Genomic DNA, 23,476 nt, shown 5'->3' with positions numbered 1-23,476 from the left:
TGCTGACATGACACTGATATGAGTACTGTGAATTATACTACTATACAGCAGGAACGTATGCAATTTCAGATGCAGCCATTGAGTCAGCAGTAACTCTCAACCCTGATAATAAAAAAAAATTATATATATATATATATATATATATATATATATATATATATATATATATATATATATAAATAAATAATCAAAGGGGGGCTAATAATTCTGACTTTAACTGTATATGTATATATGCATGAAATAATTAAGGCTGCATTTAAAATACAGTAATTCATTTTCCTTTGGCCCTTATTTATCAGGGGTTCCACAGCAGAATGAACCGCCAACTATTCCAGCATATGTTTTATGCAGCAGATTCCCTTCCAGCCACAATGCATACACTAATGCCAATATAGGTCACCCAATACACCTATAGCACCTGGAGGAAACCCACACCAACACAGGGAGAACATGCAAACTCCACACAGAAATGCCAACTGGCCCAGCCGGGATTTGAACCAGCGACCTTCTTGCTGTGAGGTGACAGTGGTAACCACTGAGCCACCATGTTGCCAAAATACAGTAATATGTTTAATATATTTTTACTATTTTAAAAACGCTGTTTTCTATCGTAATATGTTTTAAAATGTAATTTATTCATCTGATGAAACACTGAATTTTCTGCATCATTATTCTAGTCATCAGTGTCATGTGATCTTTCAGAAATCATTGGTTAGGTTTATGAATTTTCAGATATTAATAATGATCATTATTATCCAAAAGTAAATTTGGAAGAGTTGTGCTGATTTATCTATTCTCATAAAATTGTGGTGTGGATTTTTTAAAATTCTTAATCATTCATAAGATAATAAATGGCTTTGCTGAAATTATGAATTTATTGCATCCTTGCTAAAAAGCAGTGTTATTTTGTTATCCATTTCAGTTTCCTAAAAGCAAATGGCAGATAACTTAGTGATAAACTAAATGTTTCTTGAGCAGCAATTGTTCTTATAAATGGCACTAAAAAACTATGAAGTAAAAATTGAGTAATTATTCAGATACTAAATTGCAATGATCCCAAACTTTCAACCAGTAGTGTGTGTGTGAACAAGAATTAATTTTGCAGGCTTGTTCTATGAAGTCAGTTTTGTGTATTGTTTACGTCAAAATGAGTTTTAGCGATCATGCTTTTTTTCAAAATGATGGACAATGAGGGCAAAATGTGACAGTGTCTATAGATCCACGATTGATATTCAGAGCAAATCACAGATCCTTCCCGAGTTTCTCCATCTCATCGAGGAAGAAATCCATGTCTTTGGTTGTGAGCTGTGGAGAAACAACCACCATGCGGAAGAAGTTGACGTGTTCATCCATTGGCTGATATCCCACCATCATCGTTCCTCGCTTCATCATTCTCTCTTTAATGACTGGCGCCACCTGATGGCGCACATGGGCATCACATTATGAACAATAGATCAATAATTAAATCCTCTGCTCTGATATACTTCAATTTGTCATTTATAGAAAAGCTGACCTTGGATAATCTTTCCTGGTAATCTGGGCTGCTCTCCTTTCCTTTCAAACTTGGTGGAATAAACCAGAAGCAAACGTTCACAAATGGCCCCTATTGGAAATAAATCACACAACATAGATAAACATTTACATAAACATAAAGTGTGCTATTTTGATTTGGTAAAATCAGTGCAACACAGTACCTTACAGACCAGCTGGAAATTCTCCCGTTTCTCCATTTCTTCAACTAAATACCTGGTGGAAAACACATCAAGTATATATTTAAAAATATAAATATGAAACGACACACACAAAAAAAAAAAAAAAAAAAAAAAAAAAAAAAAAAAAAAAAAAAAAAAAAAGTTTAAACATTTAAATAATTAACATTGCTTACTAACAATCAAAAATTTAATTAAAAATATTGCAACATTTATTTAAAATAAATAAATGTTCTTATAAAACTTCCCTAAAAATCTTAGAAAATAAACAAACATAAAATTTCACATAGCTTTATATTTGAATTATTACCAAAGAACTGTGGTAATAATTATTTATAAAAAAATATATTACAGAAATAAATTAATATATAAAACTACTTATTTTTAAATAGTCGTATTTCAAATTTGTACAATATTTATGATCAAATAAAATCAGCCTATGTAAGCAAATAAATATGAAATTGCACATGCACACACACGATTATTCAAAAATCTGTGGTCAATGTCGGGTTTTTTTTTCTTGGTTTTGGTTTTTTTTGCTTTTAAACAAGCATTAAAACAAAAACATTTGTAATACTGAATTAAAAATTTATATATTAAAAATAAAATTGTGTTCTTAAACTTAAATAAAATAATAAATGTTTGAGCAACGAATCATATTTGAATGACTACTAAAGTATTATCGGACACTGAAGGCTGATGCTAAAAAATAAATTTTATCTTAATAAATTTATTTTATTTTAAATCATAATAAAATAGAAAAGTCTTTTTTTTTAGGAGGTTTTACCCTTGTTGGTATAGGACAGTAGAGATTTTACAGATAGGAAAGTGTGGGGAACATGGATAGGAGAAGGATCAGCAAAGGATCTCGTTTCAGGAATCGAACTTGGGACGCGGTAAGCACCACCGTGCTATGTGTTGATGCGCTAACCACTATGCTATTTGCACCGATGAAAATGGTCATTTTGAGAAAAAAAAAAAAAAAAAAAAAAAAAAAAAAAAAAAAAAAAAAAAGTTTAATTTTTACTATGTGTATTGTCAAATAACATCAGCCAATGACTAAAAAAAAAATAAATAAAATTTAATAGTAATGTTAATATATTGCAATTCAAGTCAACAGTTGTGCACATTTAAAAGACTAAATGGCACATTAAAGTTCCCGTGAACCAGAACCTGCGTTCGTTATTCTTTTCATAATGTGACGCAGTTCCTAGAGAAACTGAATATTAAATGAGAAAACAGTGGGTGTGGCTTGTTTTTTCTACTGTCGGCTGAATGGACATAGTAAAGTAGTTATTTAATACAGAAAGATTGGGAAATGGGTTTTAGAAGAGTTATTACAACCTAACAGACACCTCCTCCTCACCATTTCTGCTTGTCAAAACAATTGATGCAGAAGTATAAATCAGCCTTAACGCTGCTGCAAGCGCACGTGTATGCTACGTATAACCCTCGCCGTTGCTCATGCGCACCTCTCAAAAAAATGCAACTACACGTCGCAACGACACGTAGCGCAAGCTCTATGATTGGTCGGCTTGGTAGCGCTGACGAGTGTGGGCGAGACAGAGAGCCGCCCAAGCCTGATGAAACGATTGTTTACAAGTGTGGAGTGCTGTGAAGGAGCTCCAGATGGAAAGTTTTGTTTTGTGTTTACCTTATGATTAAAGTTGTTGCATGTCCGCAGGTTCCTGCCTTAAAATGAGCGAGTTCGACCCACTTGTACATTAAGGAAGCGTTCAAAAAAAAAAAAAAAAAAAAACGCCAGCAAAGAAACTCGACACAGAGGAACAAACACCTCACTGCCAACTAGCGTTTTGGAAGCGTTATTACAGAACAGAAACCGCACGTATAAAGAGGCGACACTCAAGTGCGATTTGGGAAACAGCCACTAGATGGCACGGCAGCCATTTTGGAATGACAATCAGCAGCACTTTTAATAGTTTATTTTACAGACTTATTATATGCTGTTGCTCTTGGAATTTTCAGAGTAAGTGTTGTATTGTCGTCTTTCCGGTTGTATCTCAGCTTTAATGCGCTTTTTAGATAAATAAACTGAGCAGCTGCTTGCCATCGCGACAGCAATAAGATCCAATGGACAGCCGACCGCTTTCACTCCAAAATGGCGGAATCTGGGGCTGTTGCTGGGCGCTGCTGTTGCAATGGAAAATTCTATTGAGCGTCGCCTCTTGGTCGTTCAAAGCTCATTTGTATAAATGCACAGCGACGCGTGTTGCATGCGCTGTGGGTCACGCGGATTACTTGACGCAGAAGTATAAACCAGGCTTTAGCCACACCCATTATCTGAAAACAACATGAAGAGCATTTTTACATTTCTATTAAACATTAGATGGGCAAACTATTTTAATGACATGCACAGATGAATTGTTCACCACAAAACTGGCAATGTGAGCTGACAAAATCATACGGTTAGTTTTGATTTCTTGGGGACTTTAATGAACAACTCCTCTAATAGATGCATCAAATACCTAGCGAGGGCTAAGGCCTTATCAACACGCTGTGAAAGCCCACGAGCTCCTATTGCCTTCCACATCAGCCAGAGCTTCAGACAATCCACCTTCCGGCCACACTGGATGGATTTGTCCCCCGTGTCGAGACTTGTGTCGTAGAACTTGTCTTGCTGGAACAGGTATGTGGCTTTGGCACTGTGACAGTGCATGAGCAAATTCTGCAAATTCAGCATAAAATAGCACATGCATTTGTGGGTAAAATCAACACACATCCCCAACAGCTCTGTCTGCTTTAAGACTTGGAGTTTAAAAATCAAGACTTATGAATTTAAAAATAAATATGTACTGTATTTAAAATAATAATAATAATAATAATAATAATAATAATAATAATAATAATAATAACTCAAAAATAATAATACATTCACACTCAAGTAGCTCCAAACCTTTATGATTCTCTTTTTTTTCTGGTTGAACACAAAAGGTTTCCAACATTCTTCAAGTTAAATTCTTTTAACAAAACAAAAAAAAAAAAAAAAAAAAAAAAAAAAAAAAAAAAAAAAAAAAAAAAAAAAACAGACTTCCCATAGTAGTAAAACAAAAATACTATGGAAGCCAATGTCTACTGTATTTTGATTAACATTGGAAATCGGTAGTCAACATTTGAAGTGGATCAAAGCCTTGCATTGAAGTTGTCCTAAAATTATTAAAGCAGGATTCAATCTTGTCTTAGGATAATTTTTAAAAACTTTGATCCACTTCAAATGTTGACTCCCGATTTCCAACATTCATCAAAATACAGTAGACATTGACTTCCATAACTACTGCTGTAACTACTGTATATTCTTTTGTGTACAACTGAAGAAAGAAACTCAATAGGTTAGGGACAAATAAATGACAATTTTTATTTTTGCGGTAAACTATCCTTTTAAATGGGTTATTTGATTTCATGTAAATAAAGGTACGGAGCTAATAATATTACAAAACTATTTGAATGATTGACAAGTGTTATTTAATAAAAACTGATTACTATGCCATTTAAAAAGGGTTCTATTATTATTTTTTATTTTTTTACTTGAACATTTAAAATTTGAGAATAGATTTTTTTTAGCCAGATTTTTATAGACTGGGCGACACAGCAAGAAGGTTGCTGGTTCAAGTTCCAGCTGGGTCAGTTGGCACTTCTGTGTGACGTTTGCATGTTCTCTCCATGTTGTCGTGGGTTTCCTCCGGGTGCTCCGGTTTCCCCCGAAGTCCAAACACATGCACTGTAAGTGAATTGAATAAACTAAATTGGCCTTAGTGCATGTGTGTCAATGAGTGTATGGATGTTTCCCAGTACTGGGTTGCACCTGAAAGGGCATCTGCTGTGTAAAATACATGCTGGATAAGTTGCATCACATTCACAAACAAACTACGGGGAGAACATACAAACTCCACACAGAAATGCCAACTGACCCAGCCGGGGCTCGAACCAGTGACCTTCTTGCTGTGAGGCGACCGTGCCACCACAAAAAAATTAAAATGTACCGAAAAACTACATTTTGATAAAAGTAAACAATTAAAAGCGACAAACAAAAATCCCTTATGTTCCATGACTAAGCCCAAAATATGTACAAGTTCCCTGACTCTCAATGCTTTAAAGCAGGGGTGTCCAAACGGTCCTGGAGGGCTGGTGTCCTGGAGAGTTTAGCTCCAACCCTAATCAAACATACCTGAACCAGCCAATCCTGGCCCTCCAGGACTGAGTTTGGACATCCCTGCTTTAAAGCTTTCAAAATTCCATGAGCCACGGGAACACTGTGATGTGTGGAAGAAACAATAGACTTTTCATACCGTAGTATCTCTGAACAAAACAGCAGAGCACTGCAGTCCCGTCAGAAGCATTTTGTGAGGATTCCAAGTCACGGAGTTTGCTCTGAGTGTTAAACAAAAGAGCAACATTAAAGGACAGTCAATGACGCATCTCTGAAACACATTTGATTCATAAAGTGCACGGAGTTCAAACCTTTCTATTCCTGCAACCAGATGTCTGTGTTTTTTGGAAAACAGCACGCTTCCTCCCCATGCGGCCTGTAAAGGACATACATACAGATTGGAACAGTTAGGAAAATGGGGAGAAGCTCATGTGAATGTTTTAAGTGCAAACAACTGGTTACTTTTAAAGTGAGGGTCGCAAGCATATAGACATGTTGCTCAATGTTTTTTAAAACGCAAGATAAGCGTGCTGTACTTACGTCAACATGCATCCACATGCCGTTTCTTTCACTTATGTCAGCTATGCGCTTTAGAGGATCAAAGGCGCCCTGCACTGTGCTTCCCGCTGTGGCGTTCACGAAAAACGGAACAGCGTCCTGAAAGAACAAACACCATTACTCTGGGAGATTTCAATTAGGGCTGCATGATATTGGAATAAAAAAAATAAAAATAAAAAAAAATTACATTGCAATATACAAAATTATTACAAATATACAGAATTATTTGCCAAAAAAAAATAATAATATCATTTAAAAAGCACAAATGAAAATATAACAAAGATAAAAAAAAAAAAAAAAAATGAAGTAAACTAAATATTGCTTTCGGTGGAGTCTAACAATATTGAAATACAGAAATTCAGCAATCAAATGTAAAATAACAGTGTCTTCATTGTATAAATATATAAACCCAATTAATCATTCCTTTTTTTTTTTCAGCTTAGTCCCTTTATTAATCAGGGGTCCCCACAGTGGAATGAACTGCCATACTATCCAGCATATGTTTTACGCAGCAGATGCCCTTCCAGCTGCAACCCATGACTGGGAAACACCCATTCACTCCAGACAATTTAGCTTACCCAATTCACCTATAGCGCATGTCTTAGGACAGTGGGGGGAAACGGAGCACCTGAAGAAAACCCACATCAACACAACGAGAATATGCAAACTCTACACAGAAATGCCAACTGACCTAGCCGGGGCTCAAACCAGCAACCTATTTGCTGTGAGGGGATCCTGCTACCCACTGCGCCACTAAACACAATTAATCAAATCTAATTGTTAAAGCAGAAAACTTTATAACGTCTTGTCCAAAGAGTTTAAATTAACCTGAAATCTCTTGCGATCCTCCGATATGACTATTGCAGATTCGCACATTGCAATGCTGAAACGATATATTGTGCCATATTCATGTCATATTCTTTCAGAAGAGATTTAAATATTAGTTATTTGGCATAAAGTGTTAGTAAAGACAGAAGTAATGTTATAATTGATTCCTATTTCAAAGCTTTGCTGTCCAATATTCTTATCAAAAATTGATAATCAGATTTTTGCTGAAAAATCATGTGACAAGCATTCAGTAATAAATGTTGAAAATGCAGCTTTGACATACAGTTAAAGTCAAAATTATTAGCCACGACTAACACCCCCCCCTCCCCCCCCCCCCCCTTTGGAGTGCTCTCTTTTTTTTTTTTTTTTTTAAATATTCCCAAATTATGTTTAACAGAGCAAGGAAATTTTCACAGTATGTCTGATAATATTTTTCTTCTGGAGAAAGTATTATTTGTTTTATTTGGGCTAGAATAAAAAGCATTTTTTTAATGAACCATTTTAAAAGGTCAAAAATTATTAGCCCCTTTAAGCTATTTTTTTTTCGATAGTCTACAGAACAAACCATCTATATACAATAACTTGTCTAATTAACCTAAACTGCCTAGTTAACCTAATTAACCTAGTTAAGCCTTTAAATGTCACTTTAAGCTGTATAGAAGTGTCTTGAAAAATCTAGTCAAATATTTACTGTCATCATGGCAAAGATAAATAAATCAGTTATTAAAACTATTATGTTTAGAAATGTGTTGAAAAAAAATCTGCTCTGTTAAACAGAAATGGGGGGGGGGGAATAAACAGGGGGGCTAATTCTGATTTCAACTGTATGCATGTATTTATGTATACATAGTTGAAAATAAACATTTTAAATTACAATAATACTTAATATTTAATTGCCTTGACTGTAGATTATCATATGTTGCACTAGTGTATACAGTAATAGGCAGAAATGCATTGTTTGGGTCAATATTATTTAATTTTCTTTTATGCCAAAAGTTACTGGATTACCAAGTAAAGATGTTCCATGAATATATTTTATAAATGTCCTTTTGTAAATATATACACACACACAACTCAATTTTTGATGAGTATTGTGCATTGCGGAGTACTTCATTTAGACAAGTTTAAAGGTGATTTTCTCAGTATTTTGAAGCCTCAGATTTCAGGTTTTCTAACAAACAAATAAAGTTTCAAAGTAGTTTCAATAGGAGCACATGATATGATTGATCGTGCTTCCCCCCCACCCCAATCCACCTTATCTTCACTTACCAGGGGGAGCTCTTGAAAACTACCTGATCTCATACCCCCTCAAATGATCATTGACCAGGTGGGAGCCCTGGGCTCAATTATCGCTGAGCTCAGGGGTCTCTCTCGGGACAGCATGCCAAACCTGCTATTACTATCAAGCAATATCCAAGTGTGAACTCTTGAAATAATCTCAAACTAAATGGAAAGCTTGTTTATTGAGCTTTCAAACATCAAATTAAAAACCGACACTTATGACTGGTTTTGTGGTCCAGGGTCACAAATAAAAACAGCTTTGGTGAGCATAAAGTACTTCTTTCAATCTCATCCCAAACATCACATGAATTAAGCATATAATTAAAATATTTACTTGGGATTTTGCCTGCACAATTTTTGCCTCCAGGTCTTCAGGTATCATGCTGCCGCTGTGGCGAAACAAAGAAATATTTTTAAAATAAATACATTTCGAAAAAGCCTGCTAGAGAAAAGCCATACCTCTCATCCACTTGCACAATGAAAACATTTTCTGTTCCAATACCAAGAAACGCAGCTCCTTTTTTCATTGAGTAATGACTCTATAAGAAAGATGGCATAAGATTAGATGTTACACAGCTTTTTAAAAGGGCCCTATTTGGATTTTATTGTCACAAATCAGCAGTATTTCCATCTGAGGGGGAGAGAGGTCTGATTGAGTTGTAATAGTTTTTAACTGAATTTGCACAATGCTATACAACCTAAAATGCATGACACATGACCACTCACACTCACTGTATATGCACATATTTTGCCAGCATCCATACTTGCAGTCTAATGCTTGTGTAATAGTCATATGGAAGTGGCTTGACGAATTGGAATGATTCCCAATACTCCAGTAGACCAATCAGAGAGCAAGTATGGATTGTAGCTATGCCTCAGTCTTCAAAAGTCTGCATTTCAGTCTGTCTATATTGAAACAGAACACAAACTAATACAGGGTCTGTGGTGTTTTCGAAATGCTCTGTTTTCGCAGGTCGATGCTGGAGTAGTGTGGACGCTAGACGTAATCATTACAAAAATGCATTAGTGTAAACAGCACCTATTACACTGACAGTAGAGATATTCCTAAAACACACTGTCTGACAGCTGCTCGAAAAATTGTAGGAGATAAAACTGACAAGGCTTTAAAATAAAAGCAAACGTTTTGTATGTTTTTGCTTTAGTAACTGAGGCATTAGCTGTAAAGACTCAACCCTTTTATGGAAAGGGAATGGGGAGCAGCAACTAATTTACATTTAAAGACACACGAAATTTCATTTTAGATTCTGTATTAAAAAATAAAAAAAAATAAAATTGTATTTACAATATGGTATAGTAAATCATATTTTGAGTTGAATCTATACAAATGTGGGGACTTATTGCATCTCATTAAAAGGGTATAAGATCACTTCTTAAATTGAAGATCATAATTTTTTTTACCTGTTGTGATGTAAATATAGCCATTCGTGGTGCAGCCCACAAGCCTTTTGTCTTTACTTGAGGAAAAGCCCAGTACCGAGCGACGTTCAGGGCATACATGTTGGACATGGATCCTCCAGGACAAAAGATCCCATCTCCTTCTGACCAGCCAACCAGAGAGCGAAGCTTACTGATCACCTCCTCCTCCATCAGGACAAACACCGGAGCCACTTCATAGGTGTATCTGTAACAACTTCACACTGAGTACGCTGCGCATTGATCAGTCATCATATACATATACACTCACTTTATTAGGTACACCTGTTTAACTGCTTAACACAAATTTCTGATCAGCCAATCACATGGCAGCAACCAAACACTTTTAGGCATGTAGACATGGTCTAGACGACCTGCTGCAGTTCAAACAGAGCATCAGAATGGGAAAGAAAGTTAATTTAAGTGACTTTGAACGTGGCATGGTTATTTATGCCAGACGGGCTGGTCTAAGTATTTCAGAAACTGCTGATCTACTGGGATTTTCATGCACAACCATCTCTAGGGTTTACAGAGAATGGTCAGAAAAAGAGAAAATATCCAGTGAGCGGCAGTTCTGTGGGTGTAAATGCCTTGTTGATGCCAGAGGTCAGAGAAGAATGGCCAGATAGGATCGAGCTGATAGAAAGGCAACAGTAACTCAAATAACCACTCGTTACAACTAAGGGTGTGCAGAAGAGAATCTCTGAAAAGTACAACACGTCGAGCCTTGAGACGAATGGGTTACAGCAGCAAAAGACCAAACTGGGTGCCACTCCTGTCAGCGAAGATCAGGAAACAGACTACAATTCGCACAGGCTCACCAAAATTGGACAATAGAAGACTGGAAACATTGCCTGGTCTGATGAATCTTGATTTCTGGATGGTACATTTGGATGGTAGGGTCAGAATTTAGCGTTAACAACATGAAAGCATGGATCCATCCTGCCTTGTATCAACGGTTCGGTTTAATGGTGCGGGGGACATTTTCTTGGCACACTTTGGGCCCATTACCAGTTGAGCATTGTCTCAACACCACAGCCTACCTGAGTATTGTTGCTGACCATGTCTGTCCCTTTATGACCCCAGTGTACCCATCTTCTGATTGCTACTTCCAGCAGGATAATGCACCATGTCATAAAGCGCAAATCATCTCAAACTGGTTTCTTGAACACGACAATGAGTTCATTACACTCAAATGGCCTCCATAGTCACCAAACCTCAATCCAATAGAGCACTTTTGAGATGCGGTGGAACGGGAGATTCACATCATGGATGTGCAACCGACAAATCTGCAGCGACTGCATGATGCTATCATGTCAATATGGATCAAAATCTCTGAGGAATATTTCCAGTACCTTGTTGAATCTATGCCATGAAGGATTAAGGCAGCTCTGAAAGCGAAAGGGGGTCCGGTACTAGTAAGGTGTACCTAATAAAGTGGCCAGTAAGTGCACATATTCAACTATGTGTTTTCTGGGACAATCTGTCTATCACAGGAGATCAACCAATAGCAAACCACCCAGTGATCTAATCCTAAGTCCCACCCTACATTCATTTCATTGCAGGAAAAGCTGATTTACTCGGATATACAAACACTAAATAAAAAAATATACATGTTTTAAAGCATTTTTAGAAACGTAATGTTATGGTTTATGATAATATCTTGCTTATTTCATGTGTTGTTGTATTTAGCAGAATATAATATGAAAATAGCCCGTTGTGAAATAAATTAAACATAACAAACCCTTCTTTTTCTTGCAGTTTTACATTAATCAGCAAACCAGATGTTGGACTGAATGTTACATATATATCCATCTAAACTTGCTTACTCTTAGCTATTGCACAGGCTAACTTTTGACTGTTTAAATATATAACCCTATGGCTTCGGTTGAAGCAATTAATAAATACAGATTTACAGTTCCTTTGTCCCAGAGAATAGAAAGACTTTAGACATGATTGTCTGAACCCATCCTATGTTGTATTTCTATGTTTGAAGTAAACCTCTTTGAATGGAAAAGCTGTAATTAAAGCATATTCAAAAGGTGCTGTGCGAAGTCCGTCAAGTTATTGCTGCAGCAACTTTAATAGAACACCAAGGACCTCATTTCCCAATTGATATTGCTCAAAAGGAATAAAACATCATTCAACATCCAGCAAGATCTTAGCTTTAGTTAAATTCAGAAGCATGACAGCCAAAAGAACATTTCCAAAAATGCAAACACATCGTAAATGAATGAATCTAGAGCTTAATTTAATCAATCTCCAATCAATGCTGTTGTTAGACAGTCTATACTGTAAGCTACACTACTGGCTCAATGCTGTTGTCAAATCGTCTCATATGATAACTTCAAGCGTTCTGATAAGTTACTTATTACTATGACAACAGGGTTTAATAGAACACTTCAGTGACCGTTTACATCCTACTTAAAGTTTCACTCTTGTTAGCAAATCCCTAAATAGGCCCTTCATAAACTCTCATAGACTCTATATAAACTCTCTCCAGACAACCTACAATGGCACTTTCACTATAACACATGAACATGAAGACGTACTGGCTGGTATTGAGGGTTTCAGTGATGAGCCGTCCCGTCAGTGCATGATAGTCCACGCCAGCAAACAGCTGATTGAAGAACCGAGGATGACCTGCCGACAGGAAAACCTTTAAACTAAGGTGTAGCCACAGATTTATGAACGAGGCTAAATGTAATTAAATTCAGGTTGAAACACTTAAAGGGTTCATGAACTGCTTTTTTTTTTTTGTTTATGTTGTACCATTCTCTGAGGTCTGCTTATAACGGATATACATAGTTTTACATTAGAAACCTCATAACAAGTAGAATTAGGCTACTATCTGTCCTGGTTTGACCCCCGCATCTGAAAAGTCTGTCTGTTTCTCGTTCTGAGGTTCACACAATCTTGGATTTGTTGGAATGTTTCCACAATCTGAAATATCATTATGGTTTTGTATTCTCTTCACGTCCTCTATGTTAAGCTTTCACACAATCTACATTGTATACATGCTACAGAAACAAAGATGGCTTGACTTTCAGCGAATGTGACCGATTATTGACTCAAAAATAAAACAGCCACTGCCATGTTTGACAAACATTTTCCAAAGTTTGAAAAGGACAGTTGTATATCTACAGTGTGTTTCTACAGTGTGTCAAAATTGCGCCTTATTTGCAGTGATGGGAATAACGGTGCTATAAATAAACGGCGCCACTAACTGTGATGCTTTATTCAGTAACAAGTAATCAAACGAGTTACGGTTTCCTCAGTTATGTTTTTTTTTTTTTTTAAGTAATTAGTAATTTTTATAATGATGTACCACAGTTACTAACTCAGTTACTATTTGTGAGAATAAACTAGAATCAGAAAGAGCTTTATTGCCAGGTATGTTCACTAGGGATACTCTGATCAATTGGCCGATAATTAGTATCAGCCGATAATCACATTTAATGACTTAATCGGTACTTGACAATCTGGCCGATCTCATGAACTGATCACAGGGGTTTGTTTATGCTTTTACAAGCAGAGGAAGACGCATGTCCGCTCGCTAACAACACGTGAGGAGGTAAATGATGCATGGGGCATGAGGGATCGATGTGCCTGCATCACAACGGCTAAAATATATACAGATGTGGTGAAACCGGTTTATACAGTCTATTATCATGACTCGCATGAGTGATGCTCTTTGTTGCAAGTGCAACCATTGTATTTAAATGGTCTTGCAAGTATTGAGGCCTTTTTACATATAACAACTGAAAGTTCTGCGTTTTTGACAATATTGCAAGTTCACTAAAAGCTGGCTGAAATTATTAGATAAATAAAACTTTCATTAACAGTTATTAATACAACTTAATATAAACAGCAGTTTATATGCCTATTTCTTTTTAGTACAAAAATAATGGATTCATTGGTGTGCATTTCAACTTCTTATGCATCAAATATGCACTCCAAACGTTTTCTTGATTGAGACGAATAGTTCTTTCATCTGTTGCAGTGTTTTCAAATTGTCATTTTTATTACCAATTTTTATTATTATTATTTATTTATTATTATTTTATTTATTATATCTGTTTTTATATGGTTACAATTTTTTACTGTTATATTATTTTCTGTAAAGCTGCTTCTGGCAATTACATGTCCACACTAAATGTTATATACAGTAGAAGTCAGAATTATTAGCCCCCGTTTATTCCCCCCAACTTATTTTATCTTTGTCATGATGACAGTAAATAATATGACTAGATATTTTAAAGACACTTCTATACAGGTAAAAGTGACATTTAAAGGGTTTACTAGGTTAATTAGTTTAACTAGGTAGGTTAGTCAAGTTATTGTATAATGAAAAAAAAAAACGCTTAAAGGGGCTATAAATTCACCTTATTTTATTTTTTTTAATTAAAAACTGCTTTTATTCTTGCCAAAATAAAACAAAGACTTAAAGAAAAAAAAATTCAGACATACTGTGAAAATTTCTTTGCTCCGTTAAACATCGTTTGGGAAAGATTTAAAAAAGAAAAAAATTCAAAGGGGGGGGGGCTAATAATTTTGACTTCAACTGTATATAACTATTATTTGCAGCATCCTTAATTTATTCTCTTGGGTAAGGCGAGATCAGAATCGGTTCTCGCCATCGGCAGACCACCATGACAAAGAATCGGCACTCGATATCGGCTGCAAAAATCCTGTTTGGAGCATCCCTAATGTTCACACATACGAGAAATTTGTTTTCAAGACAGAGCTTCTTCAGTGCAACAATGCCAGAGAAAAAGACAAAAAAAAACCTGATAATAAATGAATTAAAAAATATATACATATTGACAAGTGTATGTACAGATATATTACTATATACAGTGTTATATGCGCAGCTGTTATGTGCAAATTGGCATGTCAAGCCTGTTGTTAAATAAATAAGTGTATATAAAGTAGTGATGCTTGTTTCACAACTACTGTCAACTAGTAACTATAACGAATTACTCTTTTAAAAAGGAACGTGGCCAACACTGGTTATTTGTAATCGATACTCAAGTAAGATTAAGTGAACAAAAGGACAAGTTCTTACTGACATGGTCTGAAATTTCCTTAAATTAAAATGTTCATCCTCTCTTGTTGAGATTAGAAGGCAACACAGTGTCTTGTTGACTTTAAAGCATCTTTATTGTTTGGTTTCTGCATAGACCCTAGTTATTTACCTACTGCAATGTTAATAAGTGGCCAGAGTTAAAAAGAGTCAGTGATGTAGAAACAGGCACTGAGATTCTTCTGTGAAGGCAGAGTTTAATCAATACCATTACAGAATAAACGGCTCATTCAAAAACCTGTCATTATGACTGATGCGATTCAATAAAGGTTGTTTTTAGACGAACACAAACATTTTAAATTCTGAAACTTACAGGAAGCTTTTATAGCACAATGACCTTTTATATCTCAAAAGATCAAGGGAATTTAGATTTCTCAGTTCATGACCCCTTTAAAACAATCAATACAGGAAGACGACCAATAAGCCACCTACAAGTTTTTACGCTGTATTTGGCCACATCTCGAACCCTCTGCAGCAGCTTCTCATGAGATTCTCCATGATCCCGGAGTTCGAGGTCCAGGAGAGATCTCAGCTGATCTGGATCTTTCCACTCACATACCTGTTGATGCATAGACACACGGTTGTTAAGACTATTAGCAGATACTAGATAAGATAGAAAGTGCAAAGAGTTGTTAAACGAGATGGTAAATTCCTAAAAGACGTGACCTTCTCCTTTAAATCAGTTCCTTTGTTAAGAATTTCTTCCATGATTATGTTGAAAGCCTCTGTAAGAAACAGCTTCCCATCGGAATCTTCCACATCTGATTCTTCCAGGTGGACATGGCCATTCATATACTCTGAGATGTAAGGAATATTTAGCATAAAACAAGTCTTGGATGAAGTACTTCAAGAAAACAGCATCAAAAGTTATGTTGAAATAAATTAACGTACAAGTAATAGCATGTGTTACATAATAGCCATAAACTATCAACACACCAAATAATATTGGATAAAACTATGCAAATTAGTTGATTTATGATGCAGTATTGATAAAGTAATGAAGAATATTTTATATAAATAATATTTAATGCAATATGCATGTGATAAAGTCTTTTGAATCTAAAAGGCTTTTTTTTTTTTAAAAAAAGAGCTCTGCTTTACAGATTTGATTTTTATTATGAGCAATTAAAAGTGACAAAATGCTTAACAACAAAATTAGTTATAAAAATAATTTGCTTAAATGTATTTTAAAGGCAGTTTTCTTCATAAATAATAACAAAATCCAAACTAAATGTAAGGTCTTATTTTATCTCCAAAGATCATTGCAGCTGGTCTTTTGCTGATCTAACTAGTGTGATTAAGGTCTACCAGAACTAACCAGCTGTTCAATATCAACCAGGTTGATGATCCCGCCCCTATATCAGCGGATCAATCAATCATGTAGACCAGTTGTAAAAGTATGTGTGTGTATTAAATATATCTATAAAATTTATTTCTGTTTAATAGCATTAAGACATGAACAATTTGTAGGCTATACATGTAGTTGCATTATATATTATATGCTTTATGTAATTAGACATTATGTTTAAAAGCAATTGACGGTGAAACATCTCTGCTGATTTAGGCTATCTGATGCCCCACATTTGATGAACTATTTAACTAGTTTAAGGTTGCCAAGCAACTCCGCGCATAACTCAGAACTAATTCCACATCCAATCAGAACGCAAAAAAAGGTTTTATAATTGGCGTCATAAATTCCACAGCAACAATCGCGATAGTTTATTAAGAAAAACGTCGCTTCGCTCCAATTCTTTTTCTTTACAGTAACATGACACCAAAGAGCAAAATGGCTGTCAGAAAAGTCAAAAACAGACAGATTTAGCGGTTAAATGCAATTTTTGACTTTGTTATTAATCAGAAAGCTGAATAAAATATGAACACTACGTTTTTTCTCTTGTTTGGCATGTTTTGCTATACAAGTATGGTCTGTTACGGAGTTTACTCTCTAAAAAAATTCCTGCAACGTATGCAAAAGTTCCATACATCACCCATACACTGAAGGATACTCGAGAACAGCAGTTTCATGCATAAAAAAATCCTACTTCTTGCATGATAAAACCTGTCCACGCGTACGGCTAGAGTAAGTTATTACGTCACCACACTTTAAATGAACAATTCAGCAAAAACAAACAAACATTAGCTTCATTATACAAATAGCCTAAATCACGCGTGCACTCACAGAAGTACTAGCTTCTTACCTCCAGATGAACTCATTGTGATGTTTAACGTCGTTTCTATACTCAGCACATGAACCTCAACTATACGTAAAGAATGCCTCGGGACCCTCAGGGCTTTAATGCAGGGTCCAGCCTTCATATACGTGGATGCCCACGCCCGAATCGTCATTTAAGTGACATCCTATAATTGGATTAGAATGATATGGGTGTGTCAACATAAAAATCAATCGTTAACTTCAAAATACACTGCTTTCTAAATACCCAGGTGATATGATTAAGGCTATGTTACATGCAATTAAAGGGACAGCTCACCCAAATATGACAATTCCGCCATCATTTGCTCATCCTCCACTTGTTTTAAACCTATGAGTTTCTATTCTTCTGTTAAACGTACACACACAAACAAATAAAATACGTATATTCTGAGTAAGAGTTGCAAAATAACAGCCAATGTTCTTACTGTGGATGACAATAAAAGCTGATTTCCAGGATTCTTCATCATTTCACAGTAAAAGAGTTTACAACCACTTGTATATGAGTAAATGTTCATTTTTTAGGGGTGAACTATACCTTTAAATGTTTACAAGATTAACACAATGAAGCATATTGACAAAATCTCCAGTATTACCTTTAGCAAAGCCATTTGATGGTTTGGTTTTATCCTGCATCTTGGTTGATAAGGCGAGCATATTTACTGAGCTAACACTGGCTTGCATACAAGCAACCAATAAGAAAGATCAATATAACATTTTTACATGTTATATAATGACACACACACACATTCATTAAGGTAATGCATGCTGCAAAACAGAGGTACAACGTTCAACATCTTCTAAACTCTGCAGTGTTGTTCTAAGTTCACATTAGACTGCGTTTGCTGATGAAAGAAAGATATATCCTTCCACGTATGTTTGTCAGATTGCACAATCATCCCACACACTCGCTCACAAGATGGGAATGGAATGTCACAGGGTTCAAATAAAGTCTATGGATCTGTTTAAAAGGAGTTTTCCTATGGAAAAAGGCACTTGTGAGCATGTGGTATGTGACTGTAATGCTGTTTGATATTAAAAAAACCAAACAGCACTGAAAGTTTTCCAGTTTGATATCAGCCTCACAGTGATGTTTTTCCATGTACTAGTTAGCTTTTTCTGTGTTTGCAAGAGAAGTTGCATGTTTTTTGGTTATGAGTAGCATTGGCTAGCATTTAAACCAAAACCTATACAATAAAAATCAAAGTAAACCCCAAACAAATGAAATTAAAGAGGTAACAAACATATTTTTAAAACATCCGAAGAGACTTCAAATTCTTTAGCATCAAAACTCCACTCTCCAGAAGCCACATTTTATACCTCAAGCCTATAAAACAATAAACAAGATACTGTAAATCAGACAAACATCTAAAGTATACAATCAAATAAGCTATAAAACAATAAAAAAACAACCTCATAACCTTTCACATCTCAATGACAATCATTTAATTCTCTTTAGTTTCGTACAAAAAAAGAAAAAACCATCACCAGAAGCATGATTAATGACAAAAATAAAGTACAAAAACAAATAAAGTACAAGGAGAATTTAACAAAAGAGTCCAATTAATATAATCATGACCATACATTTGAAATCTCTGCTCTCGCATTAAATTGCAATCAATTAAATAATAAAAAAAATTATGCTTCCAACAGTAAAAGATTCCATGAAGTCAGACAAGACTAGATGCTGTTTAAGAACTCGCAGTGGAATAGTACAAAGCTCCGCCTCCCATCCTATCACCTGCTTGGCATGCAAAACAAGGGTGAACAAGGGTGAACAAGGGTGAAAACCCAGGGTGAAAATGCATCAGGGTGAAACAACGTGATACTTGCCGAGAGAGCGAAGGTTGTCGTTATGTTGCCAGATAGCGGTCTCTATTGGGACCTAAAACTTCTGTCATAAACACCAGTCGTCCTTATCTGTTCATGGAATCGGTTCAAGTTTTTAAGACTTAAGATAAAAGCTTTCACATTCATTTACTTAAAGCAAATGCATTATTATTTTTTTAAAGAATGTATCATGATGGAATGCTACGGTATAACCTGAAATTATTAGGATTATTATATTTAAAGCTGCACGTATACACTGAAGTGCTATGTTTTGCATGGAAATAAGCTTAACATGTAATAATGCCATAAAAAATATATTGAAATAAAACTTCCCACTGTTTACTCAGTCCTGCTCCTTTTAAAAAGAAAAAAAAAGCTAAATATCTAAGCATATTTTCACAAATCTACAAACAATGGGGTCGGATTTTAGAAAAAAACAAGAAGTCAAATACCCGCATAATAGCTTAGTGCGCTTGGACGTTTCCCAATCAATTCAAGCCTGAAGCGGACTAACAAAACAAAACACACACAAAAATAACTGACTAGCAGTTATGTCTCCCTCTAGTGGTTTGTTTTTCAAAGTGCTACATAAATCAAGTCAGTTGTTTTCCATCAGGAAGTTGAGATTTTCTGAGTTGATGCCGTTCTCTTCTTCTTGTGTTAGAAGAAAATAGAGACGAGCCGGTGTGGCTTTTTCCCTCTCGCGCATGCTCCATCTCCGCAGCATGGCGAAAACCCGCTCTTTGTGTAGTTTGTTGTCCTCCTCTATCTGCTCAAGAGTCGTTGTGTTCATATCGAGTGCCATTATGCCAACCTGTCTCCAGTTGTTCCCAATGCAGCCGGCCACCTTCATCATCTCACTCTCCCTCACCATCCTGGAATCTATGAGGTGATGTAATGCAGAAATTCATTCAGTCACCAAAGCATTACACAAGATGCAAAGCAGGTGTTTTGCATGCGACTTACTGATTACACAGCGCTGCTCCTTCAGTGCATCGTTTTCCATGTGCGATCTCCGCTTTGCTGTCGTCTCTGATAAATCAACAGAATTGTTAAATTACACATAGATCACGCTTTATCCAATAAATAACTAAAATTGTTCCACAATAAATTCAGAAAAAAAACAGTGTTTGTTACTGTAAAGTCCTGTTCACAACCAAAATACAACATATGTGTGGAATAACTGAGGATTGGCCATTGAACTATCAGTAAATAAGGCACACTTGAGGTGGTGTGCATAACTTTTGCATAATTCAATGGATTGGAGTCACATAGCACATTAAGACATTGTTCGGAAGTTGTATTTTAAGACATTTGTCTGGTTTTTGTACTTAAACTGCTCCCGTGTGCAGGACTAGTTTGTTTGTGCATCTCATACAAATCCTTCTATTTTGTTTTGATGTTTTTTTGACTGCTGTAGGGTGTGAAATAGTTGAAATTATTCAGCATAGTGATATGGAACTACATAAGCTGTGTGTTTATCTGAAAATAGCCCTAGAATGTTCATCAGCTTATCAGAATCAAGCATTCAACAGCCTTGTAGTTTTAAAGGATATAAAATATACAAATATATTAACAAATAATAAATAGTTATAAATATAACATAATATAAATGATATGGTTGGATAAATATTGCATGATATGAATATGGTTTAAATATTGCAACCATAGGAATAATATGGTTGGAGATGGACTTTAAAGAAACACTCCACCTTTTTTTAAAAAGGCTCGTTTCGCAAGCCTCCTAGAGTTAAACAGTTGACTAGAACCATTTTTGAATCCCTTCAGCCAATTTCCTGTTCTGGCAGGGTTACTTGTAGCTTAGCTTAGCATAATGAATTGATCGTATTAGACCATTAGCATTTCATTCAAAAAAAATTTTATTTTAATTGTTTCGATAATTGTCCTATTCAAAGCTCATGTCTTCTGTAGTTACATCGTGTAGTAAGATCAACGGGAAAAAAAAATGCTAGTTACTATACTCTCATTCTGGTGAACAGTCAAGAAACAATATGGGTCGATGGCAATGATGTAGTGGTTAGTGCGTCAACTCATGCACTCCGGTGGTCACGGCGTCCCGAGTTTGATTCCCACTTCGAGATTGTATGCTGATCCTTCTCCTCTCTCTGCTCCCCACGCTTTCCTGTCAATACTCTCTACTGTCCTATCCATTACAGGTGAAAACCCCGAAAAAATATTTATTAAAAAAAAGAAACAATACTGACCTAGATAATAGCGATTTTTCATTTTCCATTGGTTTTATTTCACAATATAACCACAGAAGAGCTTTAAATAGGAAAGTGATCAAAACTTTTTATTTTGAATGAAATGCTAATGGTCTAATCCGATTCAATTTATTATGCTAAGCTAAGTTAAAAGTGATCCCGCAAGATGGTGGAATGTTCATTCAAATTTATATTTTGCCAGAATAAAAATCCATCCCTCTTTAACAATATAATCGTGAGACGACGAAACTGCAATGTGCTTATAATAAACAAAACATCTTGCATCAGTTTGAAATACTTCTATAGCTATTGTTCTAATTGTGAGCAAGCCTTAAGGGATAATTCACCCAAAACTGAAAATTCTGTGATCATTTACTCCCCCTTATTCCAAACCTGTTTGAGTTTCTGTCGTCTGTCATTGAAAACAAAAGATTTTTTTAAAAAAGCGGCAAACCTGTATTCATTGACTTCCATAGTGTTTATTTTTATTTTACTATTGAAGTCAATGGTTACAAGTTTTCAGCTTTCTTCAAAACATCTTCTAGTGTTCAACAGAGAAAACAAACTTTAAAACCACTTCAGGGTGAGTAAATAACGAATACATTTTCATTTTTGGGTAAACTATTCCTTTAATACAGTAAAAAAAAAATACACATCAGAAAATGAGCATTAAGAATGAAAAATAAATTATGTTACAATAATGCGAATTATGAGCAAGAAAAAGTCAAATATGAATAACTGTGGATTCAGATATTAATTTCTAAAGAAATCTAAAGCTTCTACATTACACAAATGAGCAAGTATATATATTTTTATAGAACATAACTGACAATTTAGGATCATACCTGTGTTTTTTGTCGTTTTGCGTTTGTTGTTTGGCAGATTTTGAAGGAAATTTAGTTTCGGAAATGTCTCTTGGATTTCTGATGTTTTCAGCAACTTCAGGAAAGTCAGAGCATGCTTGTTTTCTTTGAGAATGACATAATCCAAGATGTCCCGTACCTGCTTTGATCGTGTGTTAATGTCTTTGATGTTGTTGTACTCGTTGTTTGATAGTATGCCACGAGCATGACAATGCTGAAGAAGAAAGTCAGGATCTTCAGTCAGAGCTTCTAATAGCTCTAGCTTGTGTCTCTGAATGAGCCTGGTGCCGTCTACTGCTCCATCCATTGCCTTTTGTGTGATTGATTTGATACTGATTTTAAATCAGAACATTAAGGCTGTAACAAAATTAAAAATCATTTTAAACAAGAACAAAAATGAAGCTGCTTCAGTATTACAGTGTTTGCAATCAAGCATTAAACATTTTAAAGGGTTAGTTCAACCAAAAATGACAAATATGTTATTAATTACTCACCTTCATGTTGTCACCCTCCCCTGAGACCTTCGCTCGTCTTCAGAACACAAATTAAGATACTTTAGATGAAAGCAGAGAGCTCCCTCATCCTGAATAAACAGCAATGATCTTGAATCTTTCCAGAAACTTACAATAAAATCTTTAAAAGAGTTAATGTGTCTTTAGTGGTTCACTGTGATTATTATAAAGCTACAAGAATACTTTTGTTTGCATATAAAACCAAAACAATGCATTTATTCAACAGTTTCTTCTCGTAGCTTTATAATATTCCTATTAAACCACTAAAGGCATATGGTCTGATTTGAAGACGTTTTTGAAGAAGATGACTTTGAAAGAGTCAGAACTGTTGCTGTCTACAGAGAATCAGGAAGCTCTCAAATTTCATAATAAATATCTTAATTTGTACTCTAAACAAGAATGAATGACATGAGGGTGAGAAACTAATAATAGAATTATCCTTTTTGGGTGATCTATTTCTTTAAAATGACAACCAAGATAACTGTTTTCATCAGTAGAACATAACATATTGCTGAAAATTGATCTTTGGTCATTCATAAAATGCAAGTCAATGGCTACCAGCACTTTGAACATCTAAATAAGCAAAACAAAAGACATATAAACAAAACAAAATTAATATCTATGGCTTTTAGTGATACATGGGAGTTTTTATAAAGTAAAACATTTGATATATGTAAGAAATGGGTGCAAAACCCCTTATGAGCTGACACTGTTAGTTTAGATTATTTTTATATAGATTAACAAAGGTACACATACTAATGATTTCATCTAATAGG

At 35.3% G+C, this 23,476-nt stretch overlaps 2 protein-coding genes across 3 annotated transcripts; both read right to left on the bottom strand.

The window, feature by feature from the left end:
- Positions 1–827: 827 nt before the first annotated feature.
- Positions 828–18,094, bottom strand: csad (cysteine sulfinic acid decarboxylase). 2 transcript variants are annotated; one of them, XM_056449131.1, is made up of 15 exons: positions 17,867–18,094; positions 17,260–17,419; positions 15,728–15,858; positions 15,494–15,620; positions 12,528–12,618; positions 9,961–10,183; positions 9,001–9,080; positions 8,876–8,930; positions 6,415–6,531; positions 6,186–6,250; positions 6,014–6,095; positions 4,196–4,395; positions 1,695–1,746; positions 1,514–1,603; positions 828–1,416 (listed from the first exon to the last, which is right to left on the bottom strand). In XM_056449131.1, the coding sequence occupies exons 2-15, from the start codon at positions 17,405–17,407 to the stop codon at positions 1,243–1,245; spliced, it is 1,635 nt and encodes a 544-aa protein (XP_056305106.1). In that variant the 5' UTR covers positions 17,408–17,419; positions 17,867–18,094; the 3' UTR covers positions 828–1,242. The 2 variants fall into 2 exon arrangements, with proteins under 2 accessions (XP_056305106.1, XP_056305105.1); XM_056449130.1 differs by lacking the exon at positions 17,867–18,094 and adding an exon at positions 17,551–17,634.
- Positions 18,095–18,692: 598 nt separating this feature from the next.
- On the bottom strand, positions 18,693–22,415 carry zgc:174906 (uncharacterized protein LOC571548 homolog). Its single transcript, XM_056449132.1, has 3 exons — positions 22,328–22,415; positions 20,067–20,132; positions 18,693–19,982 (listed from the first exon to the last, which is right to left on the bottom strand). The coding sequence occupies exons 2-3, from the start codon at positions 20,104–20,106 to the stop codon at positions 19,699–19,701; spliced, it is 324 nt and encodes a 107-aa protein (XP_056305107.1). The 5' UTR covers positions 20,107–20,132; positions 22,328–22,415; the 3' UTR covers positions 18,693–19,698.
- Positions 22,416–23,476: the final 1,061 nt, after the last annotated feature.

Source organism: Danio aesculapii, chromosome 23, assembly GCF_903798145.1.
Source record: "Danio aesculapii chromosome 23, fDanAes4.1, whole genome shotgun sequence".
Lineage (NCBI taxonomy): Eukaryota > Metazoa > Chordata > Actinopteri > Cypriniformes > Danionidae > Danio > Danio aesculapii.
This window is presented reverse-complemented; position numbering and strand designations above follow the sequence as displayed.

Excerpts from the sequence above, each read along its gene's own strand:
- csad (XM_056449131.1), bottom strand. The coding sequence starts at position 17,407 with ATGACGATTCGGGCGTGGGCATCCACGTATATGAAGGCTGGACCCTGC. Across the intron at positions 15,621-15,727 it reads GAACTGATTTAAAGGAGAAG|GTATGTGAGTGGAAAGATCC; the intron begins GTCACGTCTTTT and ends ATGCATCAACAG. Across the intron at positions 1,604-1,694 it reads ATTTCCAGCTGGTCTGTAAG|GGGCCATTTGTGAACGTTTG; the intron begins GTACTGTGTTGC and ends TATTTCCAATAG.
- zgc:174906 (XM_056449132.1), bottom strand. The coding sequence starts at position 20,106 with ATGGAAAACGATGCACTGAAGGAGCAGCGCTGTGTAATCA. Across the intron at positions 19,983-20,066 it reads GGAGCAGCGCTGTGTAATCA|ATTCCAGGATGGTGAGGGAG; the intron begins GTAAGTCGCATG and ends ATCACCTCATAG.